The sequence below is a fragment of the Stegostoma tigrinum genome, chromosome 11, assembly GCF_030684315.1.
Source record: "Stegostoma tigrinum isolate sSteTig4 chromosome 11, sSteTig4.hap1, whole genome shotgun sequence".
Lineage (NCBI taxonomy): Eukaryota > Metazoa > Chordata > Chondrichthyes > Orectolobiformes > Stegostomatidae > Stegostoma > Stegostoma tigrinum.
The window spans coordinates 68,523,264-68,536,863 of NC_081364.1; the positions used below are offsets into that span (position 1 = coordinate 68,523,264).

Sequence of the window (13,600 nt, forward strand, 5' to 3'; positions counted from 1 at the left end):
AATATTAGTGATAGTCAACAGCAAAAATAGCATCTGTGAAGAGAGGAACAGAGCTACCTTTTCAGGTGTTGAGGTAGATTATGTTGCCAATCTCAGGAGACTCGAGTATAGGTTAACAGTTGTTTATTTTGCCATATTGAGAAAGTCTTCTCTGGACTGGTGCTGAAATAGAGCTCTGCCCTCAACAAGAATTCTCATGTATAGTAAGTCATGCAGACAGTACATTTCTTGAATTCTGAAATCATCTGTTTTAGACAAATGCTTTGTTTATCGTACATTTCACACTGGCAGGGTTGCTTCGTATCCCTCTGTCTATCTTTTCGGATGTCACCCTATCTCCTTTCTTGAACCTTTGCTTACCCTCACAGCATTGAGAAGTGCATTGTTTTGTCTGGTGTTATTTTTATGTACAACATCCAAGCTTCAGAAAAACTCTAAGGTAGTTCAGACATGTCCTACTTCTGCAGGCTTGTGAGTGTCTGTCAAATCACCAAACCGTTTTTGAATAGAAACAGATGTTCCCATACCATACCCAATACTTCCTCTTTTCACTGGTCAATGACCTCTCATCAGAAGTGGAAAAGAAGAGTTGAAACTGGTTTAACATAAGTACATTATGAGAGAGATTTGGAGCAGAAAAGTAATAAAAGGAAGAGTCTGTGACAGAATAAAAGACAAGAGAGATTAAATCATGATAAAAACCATGATGTTCCAATAAGGAGGCATGGAGTCATAATAAGATAAGTTTAAAAAAAACTCGAAGAGTTCAATGGAGATGATGATGAAATTAAAATAGTGAAATTAAAAATCAGTGCCAACAGCTGCCATCCCAGAATGTATGTTAAACATTTGAGCAAAGAATTGCTTCTGAAACTGTTGGATTCTGTTAAGTCTGGGAGGCTGCAAAGTGCCTGATTGAAGGATGAAGTAGTAAGCTGATGTCGAGCTTTGCTGGAAACATTTATACTAGGAGCCGACATGCCACTCCATCATTTGACATGATCATGGTTGTTCCTCTGTCTCAAAGCAATGTTCCTGCTTTCTCCTCGTGCCCCTTGATGCCTTTTAATATTGAAAAAAAATCAATCTTTTTCTTGAATATAATCAGTGACTTGGTCTCCTCAGCCTTCTGTGATAGAGAATTCCACAATTCACTGCCCTTTGAATAAAGGAATCTTCTCTCATTTCGTTCCTAAGTGCTCTGCGCCATATCCTGAGACTGTGGTCCATGTTTCTAGACTCTCTCCATTGCAGGGGAAACAGCCTTGCATCTCATCTGTCTAACCCTGTTAGAATTTTTATGTTTTAAAGAGACACCTTCCCATCTTCTGAACTCTATTGAATATGAGCCCAGTTGAGCTTTGCTCATAGGACTGTTTTTTTCTTGGTATCAGCTTAGTGAATCTTTGTTGGAGTCCCTCTACGATAAGTATATCCTTTCTTAAGTAGGGAGACCAAAATTGCACACACCAGGCCAGGTGCAATCTTACCAAGGGTCTGTATCATTTCAGTAAAGTAAGCCTACTTCTGAACTGAAATCCTCTATATAATGTATGAGATGGTGTATTGAGCATTTAAAATGGAACTGGAACAAACAGTTAAAGTGACAGGTAGCTAGCAGCTTGGAGTCATTGTTGTGACCTCAGTGGACCAAATGATTTCTTGTGTCCTAGGATCCTAAGTGAAATAGCTATACAGATAGTGGATGCATTGTTTGTAATTTTCCAAAATTCACTGGCTTCTGGAGAAGTGCTGGAGGATTGGAAAATGGCCGATGTGGCACCCCTGTTTAAAAAGAGAGAAAGGAGAAAGCAAGTAACCACAGCATGATTAATTTCACATTTGTTGTTGGAAAAATATTAGATTCACATATTGAGAGCAGTAATAGCACATTTGGAAAATCGTGATCTAATCAAGCAGTGTGAGCTTCGTGAAAGCGAAATCATGTCTGATAAATTTATTGAGATAGCACAGTGTGAAGCTGGATGAACACAGCAGACCAAGTAGCAGCAGAGGAGCAGGAAAGCTTGACGTATTGGGTGGGGACCCTACTTCAGAAATGGGGTTGGGGGGAGGGGATTCTGAAATAAATAGGGAGACAGGGGGAGGCGGGTAGAAGATGGATAAAGGAGAAGATAGGGTGAGAGGAGTCAGACAGGTCTTTTTTCTCTTATCTTCTCCCTATCTTCTCCTTTATCCATCTTCTATCCGCCTCCCCCTGTCTCCCTATTTATTTCAGAATCCCTTTCTCCTCCCCCATTTCTGAAGAAGGGTCCTGATCGGAAACGTCAAGTTTTCCTGCTGCTCTGATGCTGCTTGGCCTGCTGTGCTCATCCAGCTTCACACCGTGTTATCTCAGATTCCCAGCATCGGCAGTTCCTACTATCTCTATGACAAATTTTATGAGTAGGTCTCGACCTGAATGGATATAGGGGAACCATTAGATGTGTTGTATTTGGAATTCCAGAAGGCACTTTGAAAAGGTACCTCACAAAAAGTTAAATCATAAGAGCACATGCAGGTGGAGGTAGTATGTTACCATTGATGGAGACTTGACTAGTGGACACAGCAAATGGGGAGCTCTTTCATGAATTAACAATCTGTGACAAGTGAGGATCCATAGGGAATAATACTGGAACCACAACTGTTTACAATATGCGTTATTGACTGAGTGGAAGGACATGAATGTACTGCAGCCAAATTTACAGACAACAGAAAGAATACGTAGAAAGGCAAGTTACATGAGGGACACATGCAGTTTAGAGAGATATTGTAAAATTGGGCAGAAAGTTGGCAAATGGCATATAACATGGGAACATTTTAAAGTTGTTCATTTCAGAAGGTAAAAGAAAGAACATGATTTAATTTAAATGGAGGAAAACTGCAATACAAAAGGATTGGGAAGTGTTTGTGCATGAAACACTGAAGCTAGCATACAGGTCCTTTTGGAGATATTTATATCAATGATTGCCATGGGGGAGGTGCTGGAAGATGGGAAGATGGATGCCATTATTGAAGAACAGTGGTAAAGAAAAGCCAGGGAACAATAAACTGGTGAGCCTGACATCAATGCTGGTTAAGTTCTTGGAGGGGATTCTGAGTGACAGGAGTTACATGTATTTGGAAAAGCAAGGACTGAATAGGGAAGCCAAAGGAGTGGCGGTGGACACCTACATTGTTCCTAGTTATGTGTGCCTCTGCATGGGTTATGTGGAAAAATCCTTGTTCCAGTCCTACACTGGCCCCGTCACACAACTCCTTTCTCGGTACATTTCAGTGCTGCATCATGCTCCTACCAGGACCTTGAAAAATTTGTTCATTTTGTCTCCATTTTCCACTCCTCCAAAACTTTCACGTTGCCCATTGCTGACTCTTCCCTTCCTTTCCTTGACCTCTCTGTCTCCATTTCAGGGAATAAACTGTCCACAACCATCTACTACAAAGCGGCTGATTCCTAAAGCCTCTTTCACTACAGCTCTTTACACCCTTTGTCCTGCAGGAATTCCATCCTACTCTCTTGGTTCCTCCGACAATTCCGCCATCTGCAATCCGACCCCACCACCAAAGACATTTTCCCTCCCCACCCTTATTTGCTTTCCAGAGGGACCACTTTCTCCGTGATTCTCTTGTCTGCTCCACACACTCCTCTCTCCCCCCCCAGCCCCACCACACCCGGCACTTTTCCCCGCAACTACAGGAAGTGCTACATCTGCCTCTACACCTCCCCCCTCTCTCCCATCCCAGGCCCCAAGAAGACTTTCCACATCAAGCAGATGTTCACCAGCACATTTGCTAATGTGGTACACTGTATCTGCTGTTCCCGTTGTAGCCTCCTCCACATCGGGGAAACCAAGCGGAGGCTTGGGGACTGCTTTGCGGAACGCCTACGTTCGGTTTGCACTGAACAACTGCACCTCCCAGTCGCGAACCATTTCAACTCCCCCTCCCGTTCCTCATATGACGTCCTTCCTGGGCCTCCTGCAGTGCCACAACAATGCCACCCGAAGGTTACAGGAACAGCAACTCACATTCCGCTTGGGAACCCTGCAGCCCAATGGTATCAATGTGAACTTCACAAGCTTCAAAATCTCCCCTCCCCGACCACATCCCCAAACCAGCCCAGCTCGTCCCTGCCTCCCTAACCTGTGCTTCCTCCCACCTATCCCCTCGTCTCACCTCAAGCCCCACCCTCATCTCTTACCTACGAGCTTCATCCCGCCCCCTTGACCTATCCGTCCTCCCTGGACTGACCTATCCCCTCCTTAACTCCCCACCTGCACTCACCTTTACTGGTTCCATCCCCACCTCTTTGACCTGTCTGTCTCCTCTCCACCTATCTTCTCCTCTATCCATCTTCTATCAGCCTTCTCCTCTCTCCCTATTTATTTCAGATTCCCCTTCCCCTCCCCCATTTCTAAAGAAGGGTCTAGGTACGAAACATCAGCCTTCCTGCTCCTCTGATGCTGCTTGACCTGCTATGTTCATCCAGCTATACATGTTGTAATTGCTGTTATGGGGGATTGCCTTATGAACAAAGGTTAAACAGGTTGGTACTCTCCTTTGGAGTTCAGAAGAATGACAGGACGTTTCATTGTAACACATCGGATTCCTAAGAGGCTTCAAAGGGTAAATGCTGAGAAGATCTCTCCCCTCAAATGAGAGGGTACGACCAGAGGACGTAGCCTCAGAATAAAGAGGCACCAACTTAAGACTGAGGTGATGAGGAATTTACTTTGTCAGAGGGTTTTAAGTCCTTCCCGCAGGACGTTTTGGCAACAAGATCCATTTATAGATTTAAGGCTGAGATGGATCGATTTCTAATCAATAGTGGAATCATGAGTTATGGGAAAAGGCAGGAATATTGGATGAACCATGATTCTGTTGAATGGTGAAGCAGGTTTGAGGGGCCATGCAGTCTTCCCATTTCTACTTTGTCTTTTATGACTGGGGGAGGCATAGCTGTGTAGAATGCACCAGTTAAGTGATGGCTGACTTAAATTTAAACTAGACAGAATGACTCTGGTTAGGGTATTTCCCTGAGGAATGACTGAGGGATGAGCTGTCACCCATTTTGTACAGCTGAAATAGTGCAAGATGAAAACGGTCAACAAACTGTTTCTCTTTTCAGCAATATTCAAGCTTTGGTGGTATAGTTTGAGCCTTGGCCTGATTCAGTATATGTCATTTGAATGATGTGGAGCATCATGTGAGCGTGCATTGTAAAGCAAGCAAATGTTCAGGGCCCAAGTCAATTTTCATTTAATTCCTAGTTGCAAATTTCCATCCTGAGGCTGCTTGAGTTATACACCACCTGAGGAGAGCATCCAGCACAGATCTCAAAAATGTAACATGTCTAACATAAATGCCTGAAAAATACTATACACTAATAGAACTGAATACAAATACAATAAAAATACAACTTAAAAGAAGTGAGTGGTTTTGTTTCATTTCCAGATAGTAGGCTCCAACACTGGTCCCCCTGACTGACATTAAAATATGATTTTTTACGGACCAGATTATAAAATAAGCTACTAACAATGTTTTGCAGATTGTGACTGATGAACAAACAGGACAGAAGATACAAATCGTAACGGCTTTAGATACAGCTGTAGCCTCCAAACAATTTATTTTGGCCAGGCCAGAAGGTAGAGGTGAGGCAAAGGTGATACTGGAAGAAGGAGACAGCCCAGTCCAAGGTAAACTTGTTCTGACAACACCGGAAAGCTCCAGTTCAAAGCAGCTAATCCTTACCGCTACAGATGGTACTGTACCTCAAAGATTTCAGGTAAATATTTCATGTTACATATGCTCCGTTAATCGTGTTCTTTTGACTTACCTGGCCAGAAATTGATCCTGTGATAATATTAATGCTTAGTTGATTCCTGCTAATGAGGGAAAATTGGATCCGAAAAACAATCGGAAAAGAAAATTGCCTGAGAAATAGAGGAGGACATTGGCAGAATTTGGAACTAGCACCCATAATAGTAAAAGGCTCGTTTCAGGTGTATTTCTTGTAATCATGGTGCAGAATAGCGGTAAGCAAGGATACATTGTTGATTGTTTATCTTCCAGTGTTCTTAGAGTTTGAACGAGATGACCAGTGAAGAAAACAAGTGGATATTCAGGCATGAGTTACAGTTTCACCAAAAAGGAAACTTTGTGTGAACTTAGCATTGTCACTTCTTATCAGAAGCAAAGTATTTTGTATGCCAAAGGCCTGTTAGTTGCAAACTGAAGAAGATTTGGATTTGCTATTGAAGTTCTTGAGTGAAATTTAGTATGACTATGCCTCCTAGGAATTTAGACTTGGATAGATGTGCTCATTCTATGCAAGATTTAACAGATTGAGTACATTCAGCCTGGGAATTCTTGGATTAGCACAGGTGTTTAAATTACACTCAAGCAATGAGGAGAGCAAAGAGGGGATATGGAAAAATTAGGCACAATTAGGGAAAATTCCCAAAATATTCTAAGTATTTCAAAGGGAAGAAAATTACCCTTTTGGGCCCAAAGATGGGGCAATCTATGTGTCAAGTCAGAGGACTGCAGGGTGTTAAATGAGTATTTCACATCTGTCTTTCTGCAGGAGAAGGGGAATGCAAATACAGAATTTGAGAAGATGGACTGTGAAGGTCTTGAACAGATTGATACAGGAACTATGGAGGTATTGGAGATGTTGACAGATTTAAAAGTGGACAAATCCATGAGTCCGAATGCATGAGTTTCAAGCTTCTCTGGGATACAAGGCTTGAAATTACAGGGGCCATGACCCAAAGTTTTAAATCAGCTCTGTCCACAGGGGAGGTGCCATAGGACTGGAGAACAGCTAATGTGGTTCTACTTTACAAGAAAGGTGATGGGATAGACCAGTGAGTCTGATGTTATTGGTAAGGAAATTATTGGAGAACATACTGAAGGAGAAAATTAGTCTCCATTTTGGGAGGCAAGGTTTGATAGTTAGCCTGGCTTTATCAGAGAGAGGCTGTGCCTAACAAATCTGATTGAATTTTTTGAAGAGGTAGCCAAGTGTTTGGATGAAAGTAGGGCAGTTGATGTAGATTGTATGGATTCCAGAAAGGCCTTTGACTAGATCCTGCATGGGAATCTGATAAAGAAGGTAAAGGAACATGCAATCACAAGGTAACTTGACAAGTTGGATTAAAAAATTAGTGATAGGAGTCAGAGGGTGGTAGTAGAAGGCTGTTTGTATGACTGGAGCCCTGTGTGTAGTGGTGCGCCGTAGGGGTCAGTGCTGGGTCTGTTATTGTTTGAGATATTCATAAATGAAGTGGATGAGAATGTGGGGTGTAGGTAAGTAAGTTGGCAAATGACGCAAAGATTGATCATGATTGACAGTAAGGAGGACGGTGTTAGGTTAAGTAGGACGTAAATAGTTTGGTCAGATGAGCAGATCGATGGCAGATGGGATTTAACCCTAATAAATGTGAGGTGATGCATTTTGGAAGAAGGAACAAGACAATGGAGTACTTAATGAATAGCAAGACACTAGGAAGCTCAGAGGAATCTTGGGATGCTTGTCACAGGTCCTTGAAGGTGGCAGGACAGAGTAATAGACTATGTACAAGGCATATGGGACACTTGCCCTTATCAGTGCTGGCATAGATTATAAGAGCAGAGGAATATCTAAGGAGTTGCAAAAGATGCTGAACGTTGTATAATCATCACTTTTGACTTTATAATGGAAGGAAAGCCATTGGTTTAGTAGCTCAAGGTGGTTAGGCCAAACTGGTAAAATTCAACACCAATGTTATCAATTTGTCTGACTGACTGCTATTCAAGACAAAAGTAGATCATATCAGATTTCATCATTAACAGGAAATTAACTGTTTATTGGAGGCAAACTCATATTTAAGCAAATGGCAAACAAAAATGAATGTCTTTGTGACTATAATGCAACTTAAGCTACAACCCTTTAACATCCCAAATATAGATATTCATTCATGAATAAGAAAAACAAAGCTAGATGGTTTGTCATAAATATTATGAATGGAAAAATATAGATGGGGACAAGGAAATTCCGTAGTTCGAATGTCGACCACAGCGTGGAATAAATTATCCCTCTCAATTCGTTTGATTTTTTTTTGTGTGATGGTGACATGACTTTGTCTGCAGAGTATTGGTCAATCATTGATTCAGTAGTTGATCAGATCAACTCTTAATGCAAGAGTTCTTTTCAGAGTCTTCAGTTTTGTCTGTGAGACATGGTTGAGATGTTTCTTCTTTACATGCTCCTGGCTGTTTCCTTGTGCACTGCAGTCTCAGGACTGTAACAAACTGCAGCTGAACCAATTCAAAGGATGTTTTTAGGCAGTTTTTCCCTAACTCAGACACCCCTGTTTGTGGATGAGAGTTTGCTCACTTCAGCATCTTTTGCAACTCCTTAGATATTCCTCTGCTCTTATAATCTATGCCAGCACTGATAAGGGCAAGTGTCCCATATGCCTTGTACATAGTCTATTACTCTGTCCTGCCAGCTTTGCTTCAGACGTTTCGTCACCATTCTAGGTAACATCATCAGTGACCCTCCGACGAAGCGCTGGTGTTATGTCCCGCTTTCTATTTATCTGTTTAGGTTTCCTTGGGTTGGTGATGTCATTTCCTGCATTGGTGATGTCATTTCCTGTTCTTTTTCTCAGAGGGTGGTAGATTGGCTCCAAATCAATGTGTTTGTTGATGGAGTTCCAGTTAGAATGCCATGCTTCGAGGAATTCTCGTGCGTGTCTCTGTTTGGCTTGTCCTAGGATGGATGTGTTGTCCCAATCAAAGTGGTGTCCTTCCTCATCTGTATGTAAGGATACCAGTGATAGTGGGTCATGTCGTTTTGTGGCTAGCTGATGTTCATGTATCCTGGTGGCTAGCTTTCTGCCGGTTTGTCCAATATAGTGTTTGTCACAGTTCTTGCAAGGTATTTTGTAGATGACGTTCGTTTTGCTTGTTGTCTGTATAGGGTCTTTTAAGTTCATTAGCTGCTCTTTTAGTGTGTTGGTGGGTTTGTGAGCCACCCTGATGCCAAGAGGTCCGAGTAGTCTGGCAGTCATTTCGGAAATGTCTTTGATGTAGGGGAGAGTGGTTATGGTTTCTGAGCCCGTTTTGTCTGTTTGTTTGGGTTTGTTGCTGAGAAATCGGCGGACTGTGTTCATTGGGTACCCGTTCTTTTTGAATACGCTGTATAGGTGATTTTCTTCTGCTCTTTGTAGTTCCTCTGTGCTGCAGTGTGTGCTGGCTCGTTGGAATAATGTTCTAATGCAGCTTCATTTGTGGGTGTTGGGATGGTTGCTCCTGTAGTTCGGTATTTGGCCCGTATGTGTTGTTTTCCTGTAGACGCTGGTTTGAAGTTCCCCATTGGCTGTTCGCTCTACTGTGACATCTAGGAATGGCAGTTTGTTGTTGTTTTCCTCCTCTTTTGTGAATGTTATGCCAGTAAGGGTATTATTGATGGTCTTGAAGGTTTCCTCTAATTTGTTTTGTTTAGTGATGACAAAGGTGTCATCCACGTAGCGGACCCAAAGTTTGGGTTGGATGATTGGCAGAGCTGTTTGTTCGAGTCTCTGCATTACTGCCTCTACTAAGAACCCTGATATCGGAGATCCCATGGGTGTACCGTTGGTTTGTCTGTAGGTTTTGTCATTGAAAGTGAAGCTAGCCACCAGGATACATGAACATCAACTAGCCACAAAACAACATGACCCACTATCACACTATCACTCGTATCCTTACATACAGATGAGGAAGGACACCACTTTGATTGGGACAACACATCCATCCTAGGACAAGCCAAACAGAGAGACACACAAGAATTCCTCGAAGCATGGCATTCTAACTGGAACTCCATCAACAAACACATTGATTTGGAGCCAATCTACCATCCTCTGAGAAAAAGAACAGGAAATGACATCACCAAAGCAGGAAATGACATCACCAACCCAAGGAAACCTAAACAGATAAATAGAAAGCGGGACATAACACCAGCGCTTCATCGGAGGCTCGCTGATGATGTTACCTAGAATGGTGACGAAACGTCTGAAAACTTCCAGCTCAGCAAGCAAACTCACATCCAGAAACTCAACCTGAGCTACAAATCTTCTCAAAACTCGCTCACCCCTGTTTGTGTTGGTTCAGAACACACTTCATAGAATCATAGAATCTCTACAGTGTGGAAACAGGCCTTTCAGCCCGACAAGTCCACACCGAACCTCAGAGCATCCCATCCAGACCCATCCCCTGATAAACCTACCTAATCTACATGTTCCTCAACACTATGGGCAATGTAACATGGCCAATCCACCTAGCCTGCACATCTTTGGACTGTGGGAGGAAATCGGAGCACCCGGAGGAAACCCACACAGACATGGGGAGTACGTGCAAACTCCACACAGACAGTTTCCCGAGGGTGGAATCGAGTCCAGGTCCCTTGCGCAGTGAGGCAGCAGTGCTAACCAATGTGCCGCACAAAAGGTTGGCCCACATGGGGATCGAACTCACTACCTTCGCGTTATTAGCACCATGCTCTATCCAACTGAGCTAACCGGCGGCAGAGGGTCCAAATATCTGCTGCCTTGAAACAATTCCTGGTGAAATTAAACTTGAAACTATCTTCACAGCTAATCAAATGCATTTTGAAGCATGGTGAATGTTCTAATAAAGACATATGGCAACAATTTGCATGCAGTAGACTATCACTGATGCCAGTGTGACCTCTGGGTGCTCTTCTATTTGTGATTTTTGTAAATGATATGGATGAAGGAGTGGAATGGTGGATTAGTAAGTTCGCGGATGATAACGATGGTGGGTCGAGTTGTGGATTGTACGGAGAGCTGTTCTAGGTTACAAAGGGACATGACAGGATGCATAGCTGGGCTGAGAAGTGGCAGATGGAGTTTAGCCCTGAAAAGTGTGAGGTAATTCATTTTGGAAGGACAAATTTGAAAGGGTTAACGGAAAGATGCTTGGCAGTGTGGAGGAGCAGAGGGATCTCAGGGTTTATGTCCACGGTTCCCTGATAGCTGCCACCCAGGTGGATAGAGTTGTTAAGAAGGTGTATGGTGTGTTAGCTTTCATTAGTAGAGGGATTGAGTTCAAGAGCCGTGAAGTTATGCTCCAGCTGTACAAAAGCCTGGTTCGGCCACATCTGGAGTATTGTGTCCAATTCTGGTCACCTCATTACATGAAGGATATGGAAGAATTGGTAAAAGGTGCACAGGAGATCTACCAGGATGTTGCCTGGAATGGAGGGAAGGTCTTACCTGGAAAGTTTAAGAGAGCTAGGGCTTTTCTCTTTAGAACAACAAAGGATGAGATGTGATTTGATAGAGGTGTACAGAATGATCAGATGTATAGATAGAGTGAAATAGAAAAATGGAGCAGAAGTAGACCATTCGGCACATCGAGCCCGCTGTGCTGTTCAATGTGATCTTGGCTGATCCTGTAGTTCAATGCCATACTCCCTAAACGCTTGTACATATTTCGCCTGTGAAAATATCTCTTTCTTAAATATGTTCAGTAACTTGTTTCCACAGCCTTCTGTGGTAGCAAATCTCACAGGTCCACTGTCCTCTTAGTGAACAAATTGCTGCTCGGCGCAGCCCAGAATGACTAAGTGTTCCTTAGACGATGACCCTTCAATTGGAATCCTTAGCCAGGAGAAATATCATTCCTGAATCCAGTCTGTCCAAGGCTGTGAAAATGTTGTATGTTTCAGTGTGATCCCCTCTCATTACTCAAAACTGCAGGGAATACTCAAACAGCTGACCCACTCTCCTTGTGTGACAAACCTGTCATCCCAGGAATTAGTCTGGTGAACCTTGGCTGCTCTCCTTCTGTAAAAAAAAAGTATCTTTTCTCTGACAGGAAACCTAAATTTCAGAGTACTCCAGGTGTGGTCTTACCAAGATCCTGTGCAGCTGCTTTAAGTCTTTCTTGATCCTTAACTCAAACCCTATTGCAGTAAAGGCCAACATACCATTTGCTTTCCTAACTGCTTGCTGCAACTTCATGCTTGATTTTAATGACTGGTGTACAAGAGCACCCAGGACTTTTAGTAATCAACATTTCCCAATCTATCAGCCTAATACCCTGCCATTCTGTTTTTCCTACTGAAGTGGACAACTTTGCATTTATCCGCATTATCCTGCATCTGCCTTCCATGCCAACTCATTCAACTCCTCCAAATCATCAGCTCTTGGAAAGATTACATCTGATTTTCTTATCCAAATTGTTAATATATATTGTAAATAGCTGAGGCCCAAGTGTTGATCCTTGCAGTGCCCAACTTGTCACTGCTTTTCATTCCGAAAATGATTCATTCAGAATCGTAGAATTTATCATGCAGAAAGAAGCCATTTGGTCCATCGTGTCTGTACCTGTTCCTGAAGGAGCTATTCAGCTAATTCCATTCTCCAGCCCTATCTCCATAGCCCTCTAAATTCATCATTTTCAAATCTATGTCTGGCTGTCTTCTAAAAGCTCCTGTAGAATCAGCCTCCACTATTCTCGCAGGCACACTCCACAACTCTGACTAAAGAAGACTCATGCTCTTGTTGATGTTCTTGACATTTTGATCCCTGTTCCTCACTGTCTGTTTCTTAGCTGCTAACTAGTTCTCAGTCCATGCCAGTATATTGCCATAAATCCCACGTCCCTTGTTTTCACATTAACTTCTTCGGTGGGAGTTCATCAAACATTCTGAAAGTCCAAATACACTAGATCCACAATTTTAGACCATAAGACCATAAGACATAGGAGTGGAAGTAAGGCTATTCGGCCCATCGAGTCCACTCTGCCATTTAATCATGGCTGATGGGCGTTTCAACTCCACTTCCCTGCACTCTCCCTGTAGCTCTTGATTCCTCGTGAGATCAAAAATTAATCAATCTCTGCCTTGAAGATATTTAATGTCCCAGCCTTCACTGTGCTCCGTGGCAATGAATTCCACAGGCCCACCACTCTCTGGCTGTAGAAATGCCTCCTCATTTCCGTTTTAAATTTACCCCCTCTAATTGTAAGGCTGTCCCCACGGGCCCTAGTGTCCCCGCTAACGGAAACAACTTCCCAGCGTCCACCCTTTCTAAGCCATACATTATCTTGTAAGTTTCTATTAGATCTCCCCTCAACCTTCTAAACTCTAATGAATACAATCCCAGGATCCTCAGCCGTTCATCATACCTAAAACCTACCATTCCAGGGATCATCTGTGTGAATCTCCACTGGACACGCTCCAGCGCCAGTATGTCCCTTCCTGAGGTGTGGGCCCCAAAATTGGACACAGTACTCTAAATGGGGCCTAACTAAAGCTTTATAAAGTCTCAGAAGCACATCACTGCTTTTATATTCCAACCCTCTTGAGATAAATGACAACATTACGTTTGCTTTCTTAATCACGGACTCTACCTGCAAGTTAACCTTTAGAGAACCCTGGACCAACACTCCCAGATCCCTTTGTACTTCTGCTTGATGAATTTTCTCGCCATTTAGAAAATAGTCCATGCCCGTATTCTTTTTTCCAAAGTGCAAAACCTCGCATTTGCTCACGGTGAATTTCATCAGCCATTTCCTGGACTATTCTCCTGAACTGTCTAAATCT

At 42.9% G+C, this 13,600-nt stretch overlaps 1 protein-coding gene across 1 annotated transcript in view; it reads left to right on the plus strand.

Annotated features, from left to right (window-relative positions):
- Positions 1–13,600, plus strand: part of LOC125460531 (nuclear receptor subfamily 2 group C member 2-like) — a 186,514-nt gene that overhangs the window by 48,704 nt on the left and 124,210 nt on the right. The window contains exons 3-4 of the mRNA XM_059649547.1: positions 5,549–5,785; positions 6,587–6,664. Coding sequence (XP_059505530.1) covers positions 5,549–5,785; positions 6,587–6,664 — 315 coding nt within the window. The remainder of the gene's footprint in view (positions 1–5,548; positions 5,786–6,586; positions 6,665–13,600) is intronic.